Source organism: Schistocerca cancellata, chromosome 2 (genome assembly GCF_023864275.1).
Source record: "Schistocerca cancellata isolate TAMUIC-IGC-003103 chromosome 2, iqSchCanc2.1, whole genome shotgun sequence".
Taxonomy (NCBI): Eukaryota; Metazoa; Arthropoda; class Insecta; order Orthoptera; family Acrididae; genus Schistocerca; species Schistocerca cancellata.
The window spans coordinates 290,889,265-290,909,701 of record NC_064627.1 but is presented as its reverse complement, the minus strand read 5'-3'; the positions used below and the strand labels follow the sequence as shown (position 1 = coordinate 290,909,701).

The window sequence follows — 20,437 nt, the reverse complement described above, 5'->3', positions numbered from 1 at the left end:
GAGCGGAAGACGGCCTAACGGTGTGCGGGACCATAGCCCAGCTTCATGGAGACGGTTGCGAATGGTCCTCGCCGATACCCCAGGAGCAACAGTGTCCCTAATTTGCTGGGAAGTGGCGGTGCGGTCCCCTACGGCACTGCGTAGGATCCTACGGTCTTGGCGTGCATCCGTGCGTCGCTGCGGTCCGGTCCCAGGTCGACGGGCACGTGCACCTTCCGCCGACCACTGGCGACAACATCGATGTACTGTGGAGACCTCACGCCCCACGTGTTGAGCAATTCGGCGGTACGTCCACCCGGCCTCCCGCATGCCCACTATACGCCCTCGCTCAAAGTCCGTCAACTGCACATACGGTTCACGTCCACGCTGTCGCGGCATGCTACCAGTGTTAAAGACTGCGATGGAGCTCCGTATGCCACGGCAAACTGGCTGACACTGACGGCGGCGGTGCACAAATGCTGCGCAGCTAGCGCCATTCGACGGCCAACACCGCGGTTCCTGGTGTGTCCGCTGTGCCGTGCGTGTGATCATTGCTTGTACAGCCCTCTCGCAGTGTCCGGAGCAAGTATGGTGGGTCTGACACACCGGTGTCAATGTGTTCTTTTTTCCATTTCCAGGAGTGTATTATTGGTCCTCGGTAAATCAAAGTCCGACCACTGTGCACTGTCTTCTTCGTCTGACCCAGCCGAATCAGTTGGCAACCGTAGAGTTCGCCGAATTCTTCTTGGACGCATTTCACTATCTCCCTACCATTCTGCTTCGCTTTTATTTTTTTGATATCCAATGTCTTCTTCGCAATCGGCCAAGTCGTCCGGAACGTCAAACAAGACGTCCGCGCATTCATCGTAAATAATCCTATTGTCTCTTTCGTCAGCCATGATGAAAGGGCACAAGTACTTATAAAAACAAAACACTTGTTGACGTGTGTTAACTTATTGTCACCTAAACAAAACGCCAACAGAATGCAAAAGATAGTAAAGTGCTGTCGCCGGCCACTGCGCGATACTATGTTCACAGCACCACTGTGGTGTCGTCGGCCACTGAGCGATACTGTTTTGTCGCCGGCCGTTGACCGCTATTTCGCGCATGACATTACTGTGGTGTCGCCGAACGGCATAGTGTTAATAAATGCTGGTGTATTATTTCGGAACTAGAGGTCCATCTTTAAGGTGGGACGCTGATTTTATTTGCAGTGCTTTATTACGTTCTTCCTGTACTGTGGGGTCTCTTAGTACGTTAAAGATTCGTTTGCAGTAAGTATAATAGTAAAAGAAACCACTCTAAATATTCAGTTTTACACTGTAAATACCTTTTGTGGTACTAACATGATACCCAAATCACGATTCTCATGTAGGTTTTCCGTGGATCTCCTGAAATCACTTTCGCTGAGTGCCAAGATGTGTCCCCAAATTAGGCCCCAGCCGGTTCCCACCCCGATTCTCGACAAACTGAGGTGCATATCGAATGGCCTCTATGATAATCCATAGTTAAAATTATTACTTTCTTTTCTGTGCCTCTTTTCTTTAAGCATATTCCACTCTGGATCCCGCACACAATTTTGAACTCATGTTGCGGCACTTGCTCCACCAAACACTATTTGCTGCTGCCGCCTATCAGATGCCGTGTATTCAGGTGAAATTGTCGGTAACACTGACAATTACAAAGTGAGCAGTAAAACCCGTGCTGAGAGATTGCGTTAAATTTACATTATCATCTGAGATTTTTGTAATAATACTACACCACTAACAAACAGCCGTTCCCTAAAGCACTTAAGATCTTATTATGAAGCACGAATGTCAATGTCATCGGGAAAATTGAACGGTAAACATTGCGGAAAATATTCGAATCCAAGACGCAAGACCGTATCCGGATGCCAAATAGTTCTGAAGAATCCCTGAGGGAACGATTTAATTTCATTGTACGGGAAAGACATCTGTAATTTTACGGATCCATAGCACTAGCGGACTGCTCACGATTAATCAAGAACATCTTCAACGTCACAAACGGTACCCAAAAACCTGAGAACAATGGCTAGCCAACACACAAACGATGTTAGGCGATTCATAGTGAAACGATGAAGTCCTATTGGAAGGTAAGACCAAGACCAAAACTAACTACAATGGTATACTATGTGCTCTTTAAACGGGACACGAAATGAAATCCAGCAATGATGTTGATGGCAATGGCATGTACACATATCCAACAAACTGAAACTGTATGCTGGGCTCGGACTCTAACCCCAGTCTCAGTATTTTCTGAATTCCTGGAAAGGTGCTAGTGGAAAGTCCAAGCTTTGATTCAGTCCGACTGGCGTGATGAATGGTATAAATAGTAGTTCAGTCAGCAAATGGCGGAAAACCGATTTTAAGGCAGCTCCAGCACACAGTTATTCAGGATCGTTTTAATTGAAGTGCGGCTACTCACAGGATTACAGTGTAGGCTGTAATTATCTTATGACAGTGAAACTTTGTCGATATTCTGAAGTGTTAACGCGAAGCCGATTTATGCTGGAAAATATTAGTTCCAATTTTGGTCAACAGGTACAAATCTGGCGCAGTGAATGCAAGAAAGACATAAAGAAATAAGTATGATACATGAAACACGTCACATGGTTGAAGACGTATGGAAGTTAGGATCTGGCCGTGAAGCGTGCTTGGATAGCCTAATGATAAGGCGATAAGTGGGAAAGCCAGGTTCAAGTTCCATTGCGGTACAAATTTTCATTGTCATTGCACCATACAAATGCGAATACATTTCATGTATTTCGTAACAGCTAAAGTCGCTACAGTATTGGTATATAGAAATTTTTCCATTCGCAGTGGATTAGGAACGGCGCATGAACAGAAAAGGTCAAACAGGTGAGAAAGGCATAATGTAGATTTTATTATTAACCGCCGCTTACACGGTTTGTTCATTACGAGCATAGACGCCGACGAGGTGCTGTACAGTGTCAGATTTGCACCTGGTGGCCAAAATTGGAACTAATTCTTTTCCAGCGTAAATCGGTTCAGCATAAACGCATCAGATTATCTAACAAGATTCACTGTCCTTCGACAATTACATCCATGAGTAGCTGCACTTTAATTATAACCACCCAGTATATTCTTACATACATTCATAGTCAGATGTAGGTTAGTTATTATTATTATTATTATTATTGTTATTATTAACAATGCAGTGTGGTTACATTTGAACCGTGGGTTCTGGTAACAGTTGGTTAAGAAAGAAGTTATTGAGGTAGAACGGCACGTAAATATAAATGATGAGAGAAGCATATGTCAGAGCAGTTAAGTGCCCAGCGCTCCAAACAATCCGTTGTCGCAGACAGACCTTGGAGCGGACCTCCATCATCCTCCTTTCGCTCTTACAACGTGAAATTATTCAATAAGGTGCGTCACTGGAGTTACCGTTGCACAAAAAGACTTCATTTATTGCTGCCTGCTGAGATTACGTACCTTAGATAACTTGTTCACTGTTTTTACCGACACACACACAAAGGCACTTTCTACTTTATTCCGTTCGCAGTGATTGCATAACTACAAGGTTACTTACTGCCAATGATTTTGTATGGCTGTGATACTAACTTCAACGAAAGGCGGTGAAATTAATTCACGGAGCACAAAACGCTTGGAAGGGATCTTTTGAAAACTGAAAATTATAGTATTAACTTAATTACATCCATCGTTAATGTGTTATTGTAAGCCCACAAATGTGTAATGAGAAGCTCATAAGAAAGAAGCCCTGCTATAGTTTCGTTCTCTGTGTAGTGCACGATTTAAGGAATTAATTGCAATATTCAAGGATTGTAGGAACTATATTTGCACAAAGATGGCATTCGTGTTTGTGCCCCGAAATTTAGTGCTTGAAACAGAGATTCCAGTACTGCAGGAACTGCTAAAACATTGATCTATTGCACTATGTCTGTTAGTAATTACAGGTCATGTGATTCTTTCTGTACACGTACAAGTAACTCATCATTCGCAATTTTTTCCACGAAATAGCATGTGGCAATCTGCTGTCCAGGATACATTCTGATATTATATCATATGTCATCAACGTGTACAGCGTAAAGAATACTTCATTAACATGAGAGCATAACCAGAAAGACGGTGGATTCATGCATTTCATGAGGTTCAGTGACTTTGTAAGCCCCACTACAGTATGAAATTTAGCCTAACCTTACCTCTCACGCTATAAAAAGTCTAATTATTACCAAAACTATCTACCCACAAACTCGTATGCTAACCTTTTGACTAAACAGAACGTAATTTGAACTGAACTTAAAATGCTCTGAGTACAACTTGTCTTTGTAGTAAATGTGCTGCTGAAGTAAAACAGTTATCCGGCCCGAATTAAAATTTTCACGTACTTCGCGTCTTGACAACACTGTTGCAGATTTCTCGAAAGCACAACAGCAAACAGGCAGCGGCTAAGATAGATTTATATTTCTAAATAAAATTTTCAAACTGTTACATATCGAATGGTGCAATGTAGTAATGCGTAATGATGAACATCCTTGAACAGAGGTATAGGGAGAGTGACTATTCCCTATGAAATGATATTCCAAAACAACGATTTTAGGATGAGTTGTGTGGTCAAAAAGGCAGAATAAAATTTCGCGTGATCTTCACACATATAATTGGTCTGAACAATACAATTCTTGACAAAGTGAACAATGATTTGAAGAGGGTTACAACGTTAAAACAGAATTTCTATAAAACCCGAACAGCTGAATCAGTTGATCTGTTACTGCATAACTCGAGGAAGAGGGGTGGTCTTCCTCTCAGCTCTGTTCCAGTCAACTAGCTAACAATAATTATTCCGACAAACTAGCTGCGCAGTTCTGCAATCTTAAGTCAAACTTCAAAAATATCAACATTATTCAAAATTTATATTCCTATATGCGTTCCAGTATATAAATCATATTCATCCTTACTGTCCTTAACAGTAAATCTTACTTCATCGAACAAATACAAACACAAGTTAACACGGCACTACTGAATACGTACATCACCAGCGACACTTCAACTAAGAATGTATTAGGTGGGCAGAGGCAAAGACTGTGCCACAAAATGACCAAAGATTGTTTAACAGCAACACGACTTGCTCTCTCTCTCTCTCTCTCTCTCTCTCTCTCTCTCTCTCGTGCACATCGATAACTTACAAAAATCAAAATGGCATGCCCACCTTACAGCTTTTTATCTTAAATTTGTCATTGCGTATATCTTTAATACAGAATGCCTGCAATAAAGGAACTGGAAATGATGATTACAGGGTAAGTTCATAGTTCATTTCGTGAACTGTTTGAGATATCGACAAATTCGTAGTAAGAATGGATGCAGTTAATTTTTATAATTACTAACTGATTAATGCTCTCAACTTCTGCGCCGACAGATATATTGGAGCAATAGCCTTTTTTTTTTCCCTCCGAAACGCATGCGTCTGCTATTGCGAGCTGAGCCGTAATGTCAGTTTTTACAAAGAGTTTATCTGTGGCTAGATATTCGCTATATTAATGTGTAAAACCTCTAGCGTATAAAATAGTTCACTGTGTGTGTGTGTGTGTGTGTGTGTGTGTGTGTGTGTGTGTGTAGCTGTGTTGTCTGCGCGACAGCGCTGTTGTCGCTTCATCGACTGGAATGGTTCTGAGTGATGCGTGAGTGCCATGTTCTCAGATCTTGCAGTGGCCACCTGATTGACAATCGGCTATATAATGAGAAAGAAAGACAATGAATTTACCGAATGACTGCCCATATTTTTCCGGCCCTAGCTGTAATGAGTGTATCTGGAATACTCCTCGAGGGAATGTGCACACTTTGATCTGTGAACCGAATCCGTTCCGGATGTGGGATCCTACTGCTGTGTCACGGATCAGCACAGTTTCGCGTGGTTTGCTTGATATTGGGCAGCCATGCGACGAAGAGTCGCAGTCATCATCAAGCCGAAAAGAAGGGCCATGAACTACGAATGGCTTAATTTTTGATTCAGTCAACCATTTACGAACAGTAGGCCCAGACACGCCACAACGCATACCCAGTCTGCACTCGCTAACGTGTCTACATCTACATTACTCCGTAAGCCACTTTACAGTGGTGGTGGAGGATACATCGAATCATCATTATCAATTTTGTTTCCTATTGAATTTACGAATTCACCGAGGGAATAATGACTGGTAGCCTCTGTCCGCTGATACCTCTTACCTTATTTTCGTGAAGCCTACACGAGATATCTATTACTTGATCAAAAGTATCCGGACACATATCAGTGTACATAAATACTAGGTATGCCAACTCTTCACCTTTAAGACGGTTGAACTCTGTTTGGATGTCACTTTCAGTGGAGCGCTTGTGGAGGAATGGCAGCCTATTCTTCTTCGAGGGCTGAAACCAGAGAAGATTTATACCGGACGCTAAAGGTCTCAGAGATTATGTCAGTGAACTTACTTTAAGTTTTTCTCCGTGAGGCCAATGCTGGGGCTTAGAATTTTTTCGATGTTTACATTAACTAATATATTGTGTGTGTGTTTGGTATTGGTGTAATCAGCAACTGGAACTGTTGATGAACGCCAGAACAGTTTTCTAAATTTCGAAAAAGTCATCACAGGCAGATATCCCGGACGCAAACTCAGTAGATCTAAGAGTTCGCGTCGTCCAGGTGTGCCCCCCAATCCCACCCCCTAGACCAAATGTAATTCCACCACAATTTATGACAATACACTGTGAATCAGAGCTAAAGCAACAATAAAAGATTATTATGACAATTTTTCGTGAAAAATATTACATTTTATGCGTCATCGAGAACCAAATTAACCAAACTGTTACCCCCCTTGGAGCCCCTAGTTCTTGATGTACGCTGCCGATGAGATACATTTTTGAAATAAGCATCATAAGTTCTACAAGATAGGCTGGGGTATGGAGAGGGAACGAAGTCAGGGTTCTAACTCTTCCCATAGATGTTCCATTCGGTACAGGTCGTGACTGGGAGCGGGCTGGTCCATTTCACTAATATTATTGTGCACAGAGCACTGACTGGCGGATACTGATTTATAAATGATGCATTGTCATGCTGATACAATGCATCATCTTTTGTGAACTGTTTTTCTTCTGTAGGGACTACACGATACTGTAAAATGGTCATATCCTTCGGCATTTAATGCAACAAGGGAACCACGCTCTAGCCGCGAGAAACACCCCCATACCGTAACACAACCTCCTCCGTACTTCACTGTTGACATTAAACATAATGAAGATAATGTTCTCCAAGGATCCGCAAACGCAAATCGTTCCATTGGATTACCAGAGGGTGTAGCGTGATTCGCCGCTTCAGATCACTCGTTTCCAGTCACACATTGTCCATTGACTTCGTTTTATACACCTTCTCAAGCGTCGCTTAGCAGTGACTGCATATACTCGTATGTGTGGCTTATAATGACTGCACGACCGTTACACCGCATTCTTTTTAACTCACTTCGCACAGTGATTGTGGTGGCTGGACTGCTGCTAGCACTTCGGAACTCTTCCGCTGATTTCATGCAAATTTTTTTACTATCGCCCTACGAAATACTCGATGGTCCCTGTCCGTCAGTACATGAGAACTGCCTCTTCTTGGTTTAGCTGTGGTTGTTCTTTCACATTTTCCCTTTACAACCACTTCACCAATATTTGATTTCGGCAGCTTTAAAAGTGGTGAAATATCGCTGGAGCATTGGTTAGACATATGACATCCAGTAGCTAGTCCACGTTCGAAGTCACTGAACTCTTCTGAGCGACCCACTTTGTTGTAACTGCTTCACTACTGACAACATAATACTCCGTGTTCCTTTATACCTGTGGGTTCATGCCCAGTAAGGTCAACTGATCAATTCCGCTTTGTTTAGAAGTGTCAGATAATTTTGATTAGATAGTGTACGATGGTTTATTGAAAAAGGAAGAGACCTATATATGTGCTTCATCGATTTAGAAAAGGCATTTGACAATGTGGTTTGGGACAAGCTGGCGACTATTATGAGGGAAAAGAGAATGGACTGGAAAACCAGAAGACATAAACTCATTATACCTTAATCAAAAAGTTTCAGTTAAAGTGAGAGGAGAAAGTACAAACTGGATCAGACTAGGGAAAGGAGTAAGACAAGGATGCTGTTTATCACCTACTCTTTTCAACCTGTACTTGGAAAATATGATTGACCAATGCTCATTAGATGACAAAGGAGTAGAAATTGGAGGAAGAAGAGTAGGGTGCTTGAGATTTGCTGATGACATGGTCCTTCTAGCCACAGGGGAAAAAGAATTACAGGATTTGGTGGACACCATTGCAACTAACGGAAAAAAATATGGAATAAAAATTAACACAAATAAAACAAAAGTATTGGCAATAGAAGGAAACAAAGGAAATTCAAATTGTGCTGAATGGAGAAACACTAGAACAGGTGCAAAATTTTAAGTATCTTGGAAGCAGGATAGACACCGACTGGAAGTGCACCACAGAAATTAAAACAAGGATAGCAATGGCAAAAGAGGCGTTTTATAAGAAAAGGAGAATCTTCTGCAGCGGTCTGGACAGAGAACTCAGAAAGAGACTCATAAAATGTCTTGTATGGAGTGTTCTTCTATATGGCGCTGAAACATGGACTATGAGGAAAAAAGACAGAGAAAGGCTGGAGGCTTTTGAAATCTGGACATGGCGGAAGATGGAAAGAATAAGTTGGATGGACAGAATAAAAAAAATGAAGAGGTACTGAGAAGAGTGGGAGAGAAAAGACAGTTACTAGATGTAATAAAGAGAAGAAAAAGAAATTGGATTGGGCATATATTAAGGAAGAATGACGGACTGATAAAAACAGTTTTAGAAGGTTATGTAGAAGGGAAAAGGAAGCGAGGAAGGAAGAGATTCCAGATACTGGATGACATGATGGACGGTACAACATACAGCAGCCTTAAGAAGGAAGTAATGGATCGCAGAAAATGGAGAGGCAAAGGACCTGCTAATATAGCAGATAACTGATGATGATGAGTGTACGATGGTAGCAGCATAACGGTCGGACAGTCTTCTTTGAATACTAAAAGTAAAAAAAATAAACTGCGCCAGAACAGGCCATGAAGGCCCAACGGTACCGAACGGCCGCCGTGTCTTCCTTAGCCCACAGGCGTCACTGGATGCGGATATGGAGGGGCATGCGGCCGGCACACCGCTCTCCCGGCCTTATGTCAGTTTCCGAGACCGGAGCCGCTACTTCTCAATCAGTTTGCCTCACAAGGGCTGAGCGCATCCCGCCTGCCAACAGCGCTCGGCAGACCGCATGGTCACCCATCCAAGTGCTAGCCCAACCCGAGAGCGCTTAACTTCGGTGATTTGACGGGAAACGGTGTTACCACTGCGGCAGGGCGGTTGGCTCTTCTTCGAATACTACTTCTCTAAATTTACCCGACAAGGTATCGTGAGACTTATGTTGTATTTCTTCTAAGGATTCCCATTTAGGTCCTGCAGCATTTTCTAAACGCTTTTGTATGAGCTCTCCCAAACTAGTTACGAGCCTAGCAGTTAAGAATATGCTGTAGGATTCTGCAACCAACTGACATCAGCAATAGTCACTAAATTACAGACCCACATCGATAAGGTCGAAAAGCAGCAGAATCTTATATATTGGGTTCGAACATCATGAATTACATCGAAGAAGACGGTTCAATTGACACACTTTCAACACGGATATAGAAAACATGGTTCTTGTGAAACACGACTATCTCTTTACTCACACGAAGTGGTGAGTGCTGTTGACAAGGGATTTCAAATTGATTCCTTATTCCTAGATTTGCAGAACGCTTTTGACACTGTTCCACACAAACGGCTTGTAGTAAAATCGCGTGCTTATGGAATATTGTCTCAGGTATGTGATTGGATTCGTGATTTCCTGTCAGTGGTCACAGTTCGTAGTATTTGACCGAAAGTCATCGAGTAAAACAGAAGTTAAAAAAAAAATGTTCAAATGTGTGTGAAATCTTATGGTTCAAATGGCTCTGAGCACTATGCGACTTAACTTCTGAGGTCATCAGTCGCCTAGAACTTAGAACTAATTAAACCTAAATAACCTAAGGACATCACACACATCGATGCCCGAGGCAGGATGCGAACCTGCGACCGTAGCGGTCGCTCGGCTCCAGACTGTAGCGCCTAGAACCGCACGGCCACTCCGGCCAGCTGAAATCTTATGGAACTTAAGTGCTAAGGTCATCAGTTCCTAAGCTTACACACTACTTAACCTAAATTATCCTAAGGACTAACACACACACACACACACGCACACACACCCATGCCCGAGGGAGGACTCTACCCTCCGCCGGGACCAGCCGCAGAACAGAAGTGATTTAGAGCCTTTCCCTAGTGGTATAGGCCCTTTGCTGTTCCTTATCTATATAAACGATTTGGGAGACAATCTGAGCAGCCGTCTTAGGTTGTTTGCAGATGATGCTGTCGTTTATTGACTAATAAAGTCAACAGAAGAACAAAACAAGTAGCAAAACGATTTAGAAAAGAAAGCTGTATGGTGCGAAAATTTGGCAACTGACGGTAAATTGCGGAAAGTATGAGGTTATCCAAATGAGTGCTAAAAGGAATCCGTTAAACTTTGGTTACACGATAAATCCGTCAAATCTAAAGGCTGTAAATTCAGCTAAGTACCTAGGAATTACAATTACGAACAACTTAAATTGGAAGGAACACATAGAAAATGTTGTGCGGAAGGTAAACCAAAGACTGCGTTTTATTGCCAGGACACTTAGAAAATATAGCCGACCTACTAAAGAGCCTGCCTACTCTATGCTTTTCCATCCTCTTTTAGAACACTGCTGCGCGGTGTGGGATGCTTACGACTGAGGAGGTACATCGAAAAAAATTCAAAGAAAAGCAGCACGTTTTGTACTATCGTGAAATATGGGAGAGAGTGTCGCTGAAATGATACAGGATTTGGGGTGGACACCATTGAAAGAAAAGGGTTTTTCGTTGGGACGGAGTCTTGTTACGTAATTTCGAATCACCAACTTCATCCTCTGAATGCAAAAAATATTTTGTTGACGCAAATCTACATAGAGAGAAACGATCACCATAATAAAATAAGGGAAATCAGAGCTCAAAGATATAGGTGTTCGTTTTTTTCCGCGCGCAGTGCGAGATTGGAATAATAGAAAATTATTAAGGTCTTCCATGAACCCTCTGCCAGGCAATTAAATGTGATTTGCAGTGTATGCATATAGATGTAGATGTAGATATTAGTCTATAATTCTGTGTATGCCATCTATTTCCCTGTGTCGAAATTCAGCGGTTTCATTTTTTAGACAAAGAAGAAAACTTGACCACTGGTGGTCTTTAAAAGGCGGCGAGATTTAATTTTTTTCTCCTTCACATGCAAGCCCTTACAGTCTGAGTGAGGCTGGGCCCTAAGTAGTTGTGTGCTTGTGTGTTTCAGGAGAGGCCGCGCTGGCTGTCCATTCTCGAGCTGGCTGAGCTATGGTGATCGTCACAAGGGTGAGTCACTGCAGCTTCACCTTGTCTGCCCGCCGCCGCCAGGCCGTCCCTCTCGGCGCATAAGCAGGCAGACACACCCGTTACTTTATGATAACACGATTGCCGAACTGTCACTCGAAGCAGTCACATTCATTAAATATCTAAGAGTATGCGTATCGATCAATTTAAAGTGCAGCGACCTTGTAAAACTGATCACGGGCGCTACCCACGGACGTGAATTATGAACCCTCGTTCGACGAATTCTTGACTATTGCTCGTGATTCTGGAACCCTTGTCAGATAGGACTGCCGAGTGAGGTGGTGCAATAGTTAGCACAGTGGACTCGCCTTCGGAAGGACGACGATTCAAATTCGCATCCGGCCATCCAGGTTGTTTTCCGCAGTTTCCCTAAATCGTTCTAGGCGAACGCGGTGATGGTTCTTTTTAACGTGGCATGGTCGATTCCTACCCCATGCTTTCGTAATCCGAGCTTGTCCTTTTAATGACTGCGTTGTCGACGGGACTTACTCTTCCCTTTCTTCCAGACAGGACTGATTCAGGAAACAGAGAAGGCACATAGAAAAATAGCGGGTTTCGTAACAGCTTCGTGTAGTAAGAGCGAAAGCTCATCACGGAGATGCTCAACTAATCGCAAAAGCAGACATTATAAGAGAGGCATTGAGCGTCACGGTATAGTTCCCCACAGTCGTTTAATGAACAAAGTTAGAGCATATGGACTATCAGACCAATTGTGTGATTGGATTGAGGAGTTCCTAGATAACAGGACGCAGCATGTTATTCTCAGTGGAGAGAAGTCTTGCGAAGTAAGAGTGATTTCAGGTGTGCCGCAAGGGAGTGTCATAGGACCGTTGCTATTCACAATATACATAAATGACCTGGTGGATGACATCGGAAGTTCACTGAGGCTTTTTGCAGATGATGCTGTGGTGTATCGAGAGGTTGTAACAATGGAAAATTGTACTGAAATGCAGGAGGATCTGCAGCGAATTGACGCATGGTGCAGGGAATGGCAATTGAATCTCAATGTAGACAAGTGTAATGTGCTGCGAATACACAGAAAGAAAGATCCCTTATCATTTAGCTACAAAATAGCAGGTCAGCAACTGGAAGCAGTTAATACCATAAATTATCTGGGAGTACGCATTAGGAGTGATTTAAAATGGAATGATCATATAATGTTGATTGTCGGTAAAGCAGATGCCAGACTGAGATTCATTGGAAGAATCCTAAGGAAATGCAATCCGAAAACAAAGGAAGTAGGTTACAGTACGCTTGTTCGCCCACTGCTTGAATACTGCTCAGCAGTGTGGGATCCGTACCAGATAGGGTTGATACAAGACATAGAGAAGATCCAACGGAGAGCAGCGCGCTTCGTTACAGGACCATTTAGTAATCGCGAAAGCGTTACGGAGATGATAGATAAACTCCAGTGGGAGACTCTGCAGGAGAGACGCTCAGTAGCTCGGTACGGGCTTTTGTCAAAGTTTCGAGAACATACCTTCACCGAAGAGTCAAGCAGTATATTGCTCCCTCCTACGTATATCTCGCGAAGAGACCATGAGGATAAAATCAGAGAGATTAGAGCCCACACAGAGGCATACCGACAATCCTTCTTTCCACGAACAATACGAGACTGGAATAGAAGGGAGAACCGATAGAGGTACTGAAGGTACCCTCCCCCACAGACCGTCAGGTGGCTTGCGGAGTATGGATGTAGATGTAGATAGTTTACTGTTAAAATTGCTTGAGGGCTGGTTCCTAGAAGAGTCAAACAATACGCAGGGATCAAAAAGCTTCCGTTTGATGCCGTTGCTGCAGCGAATACGCAGCCCAGCACGACTCTGATGCGGGTACATAAGCAGCCATAGGTGAAACGTCCGGGAATACTGCGACACGTCCCCATATCCCAAATGCCGTAACGTAGAAGAAGTTAAGCCAACTCAAGTGGGAGACACTCGAGCACACGCAGTACAGTCCTCCTGATCTCTCCCCATGCGATTATCTCGCCTTCGGTCCCTTGAAATAGGCCTTGATAGGTCAACGATTCCCGTCTGACGAGGGTGTAGAGGAGGGAGTTGTGGGTGCGTGAAGCGGTAAAGAGAGAGACGACCGTGCGGAGTACCTTCACAAATTGGACGGTTTTCAGTCTAGCTGTGGGCGGTGGTCATAATGAAAAAAATGAAATAATCGTGTGGCACTGTTGGCCGGGAGCAAGTTCGGCCGCCGAGTGCTAGTCTTATTTCAGTCGACGCCACATTGGGCGACTCGCGTGTCGGTGATGAGGATGAAATGATGATGAGGACAACACAACACCCAACACACGAGCGGAGCGGAGCGTAGAAAATCTAACCTAAGGACATCACACACATCCATGCCCGAGGCAGGAGTCGAACCTGCGACCGTAGCAGCAGCGCGGTTCCAGACTAAAGCGCCTAGAACAGCTCGGCCACAGAGGCCGGCTTATCTCCGATCCGTGTTAGAGTATAATTACAACTATTGCTTTTACGCCGTACTAGTAATACACCATTCCTTGAAGACACGTTGGACAGTCCGCGTTGATATACACTCCTGGAAATGGAAAAAAGAACACATTGACACCGGTGTGTCAGACCCACCAGACTTGCTCCGGACACTGCGAGAGGGCTGTACAAGCAATGATCACACGCACGGCACAGCGGACACACCAGGAACCGCGGTGTTGGCCGTCGAATGGCGCTAGCTGCGCAGCATTTGTGCACCGCCGCCGTCAGTGTCAGCCAGTTTGCCGTGGCATACGGAGCTCCATCGCAGTCTTTAACACTGGTAGCATGCCGCGACAGCGTGGACGTGAACCGTATGTGCAGTTGACGGACTTTGAGCGAGGGCGTATAGTGGGCATGCGGGAGGCCGGGTGGACGTACCGCCGAATTGCTCAACACGTGGGGCGTGAGGTCTCCACAGTACATCGATGTCGCCAGTGGTCGGCGGAAGGTGCACGTGCCCGTCGACCTGGGACCGGACCGCAGCGACGCACGGATGCACGCCAAGACCGTAGGATCCTACGCAGTGCCGTAGGGGACCGCACCGCCACTTCCCAGCAAATTAGGGACACTGTTGCTCCTGGGGTATCGGCGAGGACCATTCGCAACCGTCTCCATGAAGCTGGGCTACGGTCCCGCACACCGTTAGGCCGTCTTCCGCTCACGCCCCAACATCGTGCAGCCCGCCTCCAGTGGTGTCGCGACAGGCGTGAATGGAGGGACGAATGGAGACGTGTCGTCTTCAGCGATGAGAGTCGCTTCTGCCTTGGTGCCAATGATGGTCGTACGCGTGTTTGGCGCCGTGCAGGTGAGCGCCACAATCAGGACTGCATACGACCGAGGCACACAGGGCTAACACCCGGCATCATGGTGTGGGGAGCGATCTCCTACACTGGCCGAACACCACTGGTGATCGTCGAGGGGACACTGAATAGTGCACGGTACATCCAAACCGTCATCGAACCCATCGTTCTACCATTCCTAGACCGGCAAGGGAACTTGCTGTTCCAACAGGACAATGCACGTCCGCATGTATCCCGTGCCACCCAACGTGCTCTAGAAGGTGTAAGTCAACTACCCTGGCCAGCAAGATCTCCGGATCTGTCCCACATTGAGCATGTTTGGGACTGGATGAAGCGTCGTCTCACGCGGTCTGCACGTCCAGCACGAACGCTGGTCCAACTGAGGCGCCAGGTGGAAATGGCATGGCAAGCCGTTCCACAGGACTACATCCAGCATCTCTACGATCGTCTCCATGGGAGAATAGCAGCCTGCATTGCTGCGAAAGGTGGATATACACTGTACTAGTGCCGACATTGTGCATGCTCTGTTGCCTGTGTCTATGTGCCTGTGGTTCTGTCAGTGTGATCATGTGATGTATCTGACCCCAGGAATGTGTCAATAAAGTTTCCCCTTCCTGGGACAATGAATTCACGGTGTTCTTATTTTAATTTCCAGGAGTGTATTATCATATCGGGCAACCCTTCGCCGATGTCGTTATGGGCTCATCCAAACACAGTATCTCCTTTCTGTCAGTATGTCACGTCTACGCGACAAGCCATCTTCGTGCGCTTTTCCCATACAACCGGCTGGTACTGGGTGATTGTAACTAAAATGCAGCTACTCCCAGAGCTCCAGTGTGGGCTGTAATTATCGTATGATAGCGAAACTTGGTGGATATTTTAGTGTGTTATTGCGGATCCGACTTAAGCTGTAAAAAGAGATGAGTTCCAGTTTTGGCCACCCGGTGCAAAAATGGCGCTGTGAATGCAAGAAACACGCATAGAAATAAGTTTCTTTAAATTTATGTCTATGGTCACAAACTTTTGTTATCAGATTACCCGTTTCGGTCTATAATGACCATCATCAGATCTGCAGCAAAAAATGGGAAAAACATAAATACTAAGTACTACTGACAAATATATGCATTTGTGCGCTTTAAGTATGAAGAGGCATACCTGTTTTATAAAAACAAAGTCTAATCTACTGCAGCCATAGTGGCATCGTCAAATGTTAAATGCAGAATCAGCACCGGCATCGTCAAATACATATAAATAACTTCATTTGCACGAGTCATGTTGTCAGTAGCACTACTGTTCAAAACAAGCTTTAATATTATTCGGTGTATTATCAAAGGTGTCTATTATTTATGTCATTATCTGGAATATTGGCACTAGAGCATATGTCAACTACGGTATCTCAATTATTCCTCTGTTTAACACTCTCACTTTCGTCGTGTTATTTTTCATTGCTTTTTATTTCTGGAATGCCTTTTATACTTTATAAGCTCATTACAGACTTGAAGTATTGTATCCCCATTTATTTTCGCTGTTCAATTAATTATTGAAAACTAGTATATGCCGACATTAGCGACATCTGGTGAACCTACAACACAAACGTCTTGTGGCTACTGTACGGCTGCTTGTTTTGAAGCAGCGCCAAGGCGCTGCTTCCTGCATTCGAGTAGGCGCCCGGCGGATTAACGACGAGGGCCGATGGGCCGGCCAACCTGGATGTGGCTTCTAGGCGGTTTTCCACATCTCGCTAGGTGAATACTGGGCTAGTCCCCACGTTCCGCCTCCGTTACACGACTCGCCGACATCTGAACACGTTCTCACTGTTCCATGAATTACACTAGACGCAGACAGCTGGGGTACACTAATTCCGTCCCAGGGGGGTACGGGGTAGCGGCAGGAAGGGCATCCGGCCACCCCTTCATACTAACCTTGGTAAATCCCTTCCTAACAATACCGACCCTGCGTCAGTGCGGGACATGGCACTAGTGAAAGAAAGAAAGAAGAAAGGCTATGGCTGCAGTACATTAGGACTTGGTTTTTGTAAAACAGGTATGCCTCTTCATACTTAAAAGCGCACAAATGCATATATTTGTCAGTAGTACTTTTCATTATGCTTTATATATTGTTTTTAAACCGTAGACAATCTGCGAGTGTATTTCTGTTTTTCCCATTTTTTGCTGCAGATCTGATGATGTTCATTATACACTGAAACCGGGAAAAGTTTCCATATGTAACGAAATAGGAGCGGGAAGTGGGCAAAAAAGGTCAAACGAGTGAGAAAGGTATAATGTTTATTTTATTGTCAACTGCAGCTTACAAAATTTGTTCTGCATGCGCACTGAATACGTCGACGTAATGCTGTACAGCGCCAGAGTTGCACCTGGTGGCGAAAATTGGAACTAATTTTTTTTTCCAGCGTATATCGGTTCCCTATTAACGCATTATAATATCTACCAAGTTTCGTTACCATACGATAATTACAGTCCACACTGTACCTCATTGAGTAGCTGCACTTCCAAATATACCCACCCAGTACAAATGTCTTCACTGCCATGATTCAGGTTAGTAGCGAAGGAACACATGAACGTCTGGTACCATCTGTAGCACTCCGAAGAGAACGTGTGTTTTTTAAGTGGTTACTAACATTGCATTGCATTGTTTACTCGCCCTGTTGATTCAGATGTGCCTCTGGGTGGTGCACATGTTTATTTCTGCAATCAGCTGGTTTATCTGTGTTGAGTGTGATTATGAAAAAAGAAAAGAATAGACAGGTTGAAAGCAGTTCTCTGGCACATAGCCCGTTTCTCCTGAGCGGCAGCAATGGGCCGCCATGTGTAGCTTCCCGATCAACACCACATGCTTTCACTGCGTCAGAGGATGCAGAGAGTTTTGGCGTGTAACCCACGGCGCTGCGTACAGTTTCTAATCACCAGACTGCTTGCCAATCACTTCTCTGCTCTCTGCCAACCAAATTCTTGCTATGAAAGTTCTCACCCTCACCAGGATTCCAACACGATGTCTCCCGATCAAGCGTCACGCACCAGTTTACGTTATACCGAAATCGCTTGCAGAGGCGGGTAGAGACAGCTAGGACGAGTTAAATAACTTTTTTTGCATGGTGCATAAAGGAATGATTCCAGATAAATTTACCAAGGGAAATTCATGTCTGGAAATAGAATTTTAGTGTGCGGATTATGTTAATATATGGTTCACATGAGTGGATACGTCCCATACTCTTCCCTAACTGCTGAGGTCACGGCCCCTCTCGCCGGAGGTTCGAGTCCTCCCTCGGGCATGGGTGTGTGTGGTTTTCTTAGCATAGGTTAGTTTAAGTAATGTGTAAGTCTAGGGCCGATGACCTCTGCAGTTTGGTCCCTTAAGAACTCGCACACTAACATTTTGCTGAGGTCATCGGTCCCTAAGCTTACACACTACTTAATCAAACTTAAACTAACTTACGTTAAGGACATTTCACTACGTCTGGACGTAACACTGGCTTGGTGCATAAACTGACAGAATTTCACGGGACTCTGTGTACAGTTGAGACGTTTTGCCCTCAAGAATCGTAACGTCCCTCATACCTCAGCTTTGGGGTGCAGTTCCAGTTGCCACGCCGTTTCCCCCACACATTGTGACGCACCGCCGACCTTTGTGACCGAGCGGTTCTAGGCGCTTCAGTCCGGAACCGCGCTGCGTCTACGATCGCAGGTTCGAATCCTACCTCGGGCATGGATGTGTGTGACGTCCTTAGGTTAGATAGGTTTAAGTCGTTCTAGTCTAGGGGAGTGATGATCTCAGATGTTAAGTACCATAGTGCTTAGAACCATTTGAACCATTTTGTGATGCACCTGTTATCCTTGTGTCTGTGCGAAACACGGAACATGTGGTCTGTTCTGGCAGTACGAGGCTCTTATGTCTCAACGTGGGGCGACCTGGGTAACTTATGTCTGATGGCCCTTATGTTGCCGAGGATGTTTCGACTGCGCTGCACGAGTCCACCGGCTGCTGTGGCCGAGCGGTTCTAGGCGCTTCAGCCTGGAACCGCGCTGCTACAACGGTCGCAGGTTCGATTCCTGCCTCGAGCATGGATGTGTGTGATGTCCTTAGGTTAGATAAGTTTAAGTCGTTATAAGTCTAGGGAACTGATGACCTGAGATGTTAAGTCTCATAGTGCTCAGAGCCTTTGCTTACTTTTTAGGGTTCCGTATCTCAGTCGTTTGAAACAGAACCCTTATAGGATGTCTTTGTTGTCCGTCCGTCTGTATTTCTGTCTGTCAGACTGTTAAAACCCCTTTATTCTCAGGAACGGATAGGCACATGAAGTTGAAATTTATTTCGCGCACTAAGGCCTACGGTCGCTTGGTGGTGTAAGCAATTGAAACTTCTAAGTCATTGCGTTCAAAAGATACGGCCACTTATATCACATATTGTGATTATCAAAAACACGCTCATCTAAACGTATAGATACTGCCTGTTAACCTAGAAACGTGTCATTTGGCAAGAAGCAAGGTTTCACAGTACAACTAAAGGAAAAACTACGAAAATTGTTAATTTTTAATTATATCACACGACAAAATTATTTTGTTTGTCATATCTTATCCGACTTCAAACTTAAAATTAAGATTCACGAAAGTCTTGGAAATCCAAGGACCATATTTCGCCAGTATCAGTATCGATAACAAACATATTTCGCCAGTATCGGTGTCGATAACAAACAAACAAACATCGTCGAGATTCTTGATTCCCAGGATGGGTGAACCGTCTGTATACATAACTATGTTCGTTTGGGACCTTCAGCGCGCGTGTTCTGCTCGCACCTGGACAATTATTTTCCATCCGTCTCGTTTTCATTTGAATGCCACGTATACCTTATTTCGGTCCAGTTTTTGTCTGTTTCCTGTAAATTTTCATTTGGAATAAATGCAACAAAGTGAATATATCAGTTTTCGACCTTCATCAATGCAATAGACCTAGCAATGTGATAAAAACCTCTCTTACTGTATTTCAAGTCAGGGTGTTGTCGAACTCTCAGAAAAATACATAAAAAAATGAAACTGTGATTACTCAAACTGTGTATGAAAGAAGTAATTGAAACCCGATTTTAATTGAGCATTCAAAATACATCTACAAGGATACTCCGCAAATCACATGTAAGTGTGTGGTTGAAGGTTCATCGAACCACCTTCACAATAATTGTCTATTTTCCCAATTTCGCACAGCGTGCGGAAAAAACGAACAAATTACCTTTCCGTGCGAGCCCTGATTTCCCTTATTTTATTACGATAATCGTTTCTCCCTATGTAGGTCTACGTCAACAAAATATTTTCGGATTTGGAGGAGAAAGTTGGTGATTGACATTTTGCGAGAAGATTCAGCCGCAACGGTAAACGTCTTTGTTTTAATGATGTCCACCCTAAATCATGTATCATTTCAGTGACTCTCTCTCCCCTATTTCACGATAATATAAAACGTGCTGCCCCTCTTTGAACTTTCTCGATGTACTCCGTCAATCCTGTCTGGTAAGGATCCTATACTGCGGAGCAGTATTCTAAAAGAGGACGAACAAGCGTACTATAGGCAGTCTCTTCAGCAGATCTGTTACATTTT

General features: G+C 44.3%; 1 protein-coding gene across 1 annotated transcript in view; it reads left to right on the top strand.

Annotated features, from left to right (window-relative positions):
• LOC126161648 (myosin-VIIa) overlaps positions 1 to 20,437 on the top strand; it is a 509,736-nt gene that overhangs the window by 348,915 nt on the left and 140,384 nt on the right. Inside the window, exon 3 of the mRNA XM_049917634.1 lies at positions 11,456 to 11,514. Coding sequence (XP_049773591.1) covers positions 11,497 to 11,514 — 18 coding nt within the window. The 5' untranslated portion in view covers positions 11,456 to 11,496. The remainder of the gene's footprint in view (positions 1 to 11,455; positions 11,515 to 20,437) is intronic.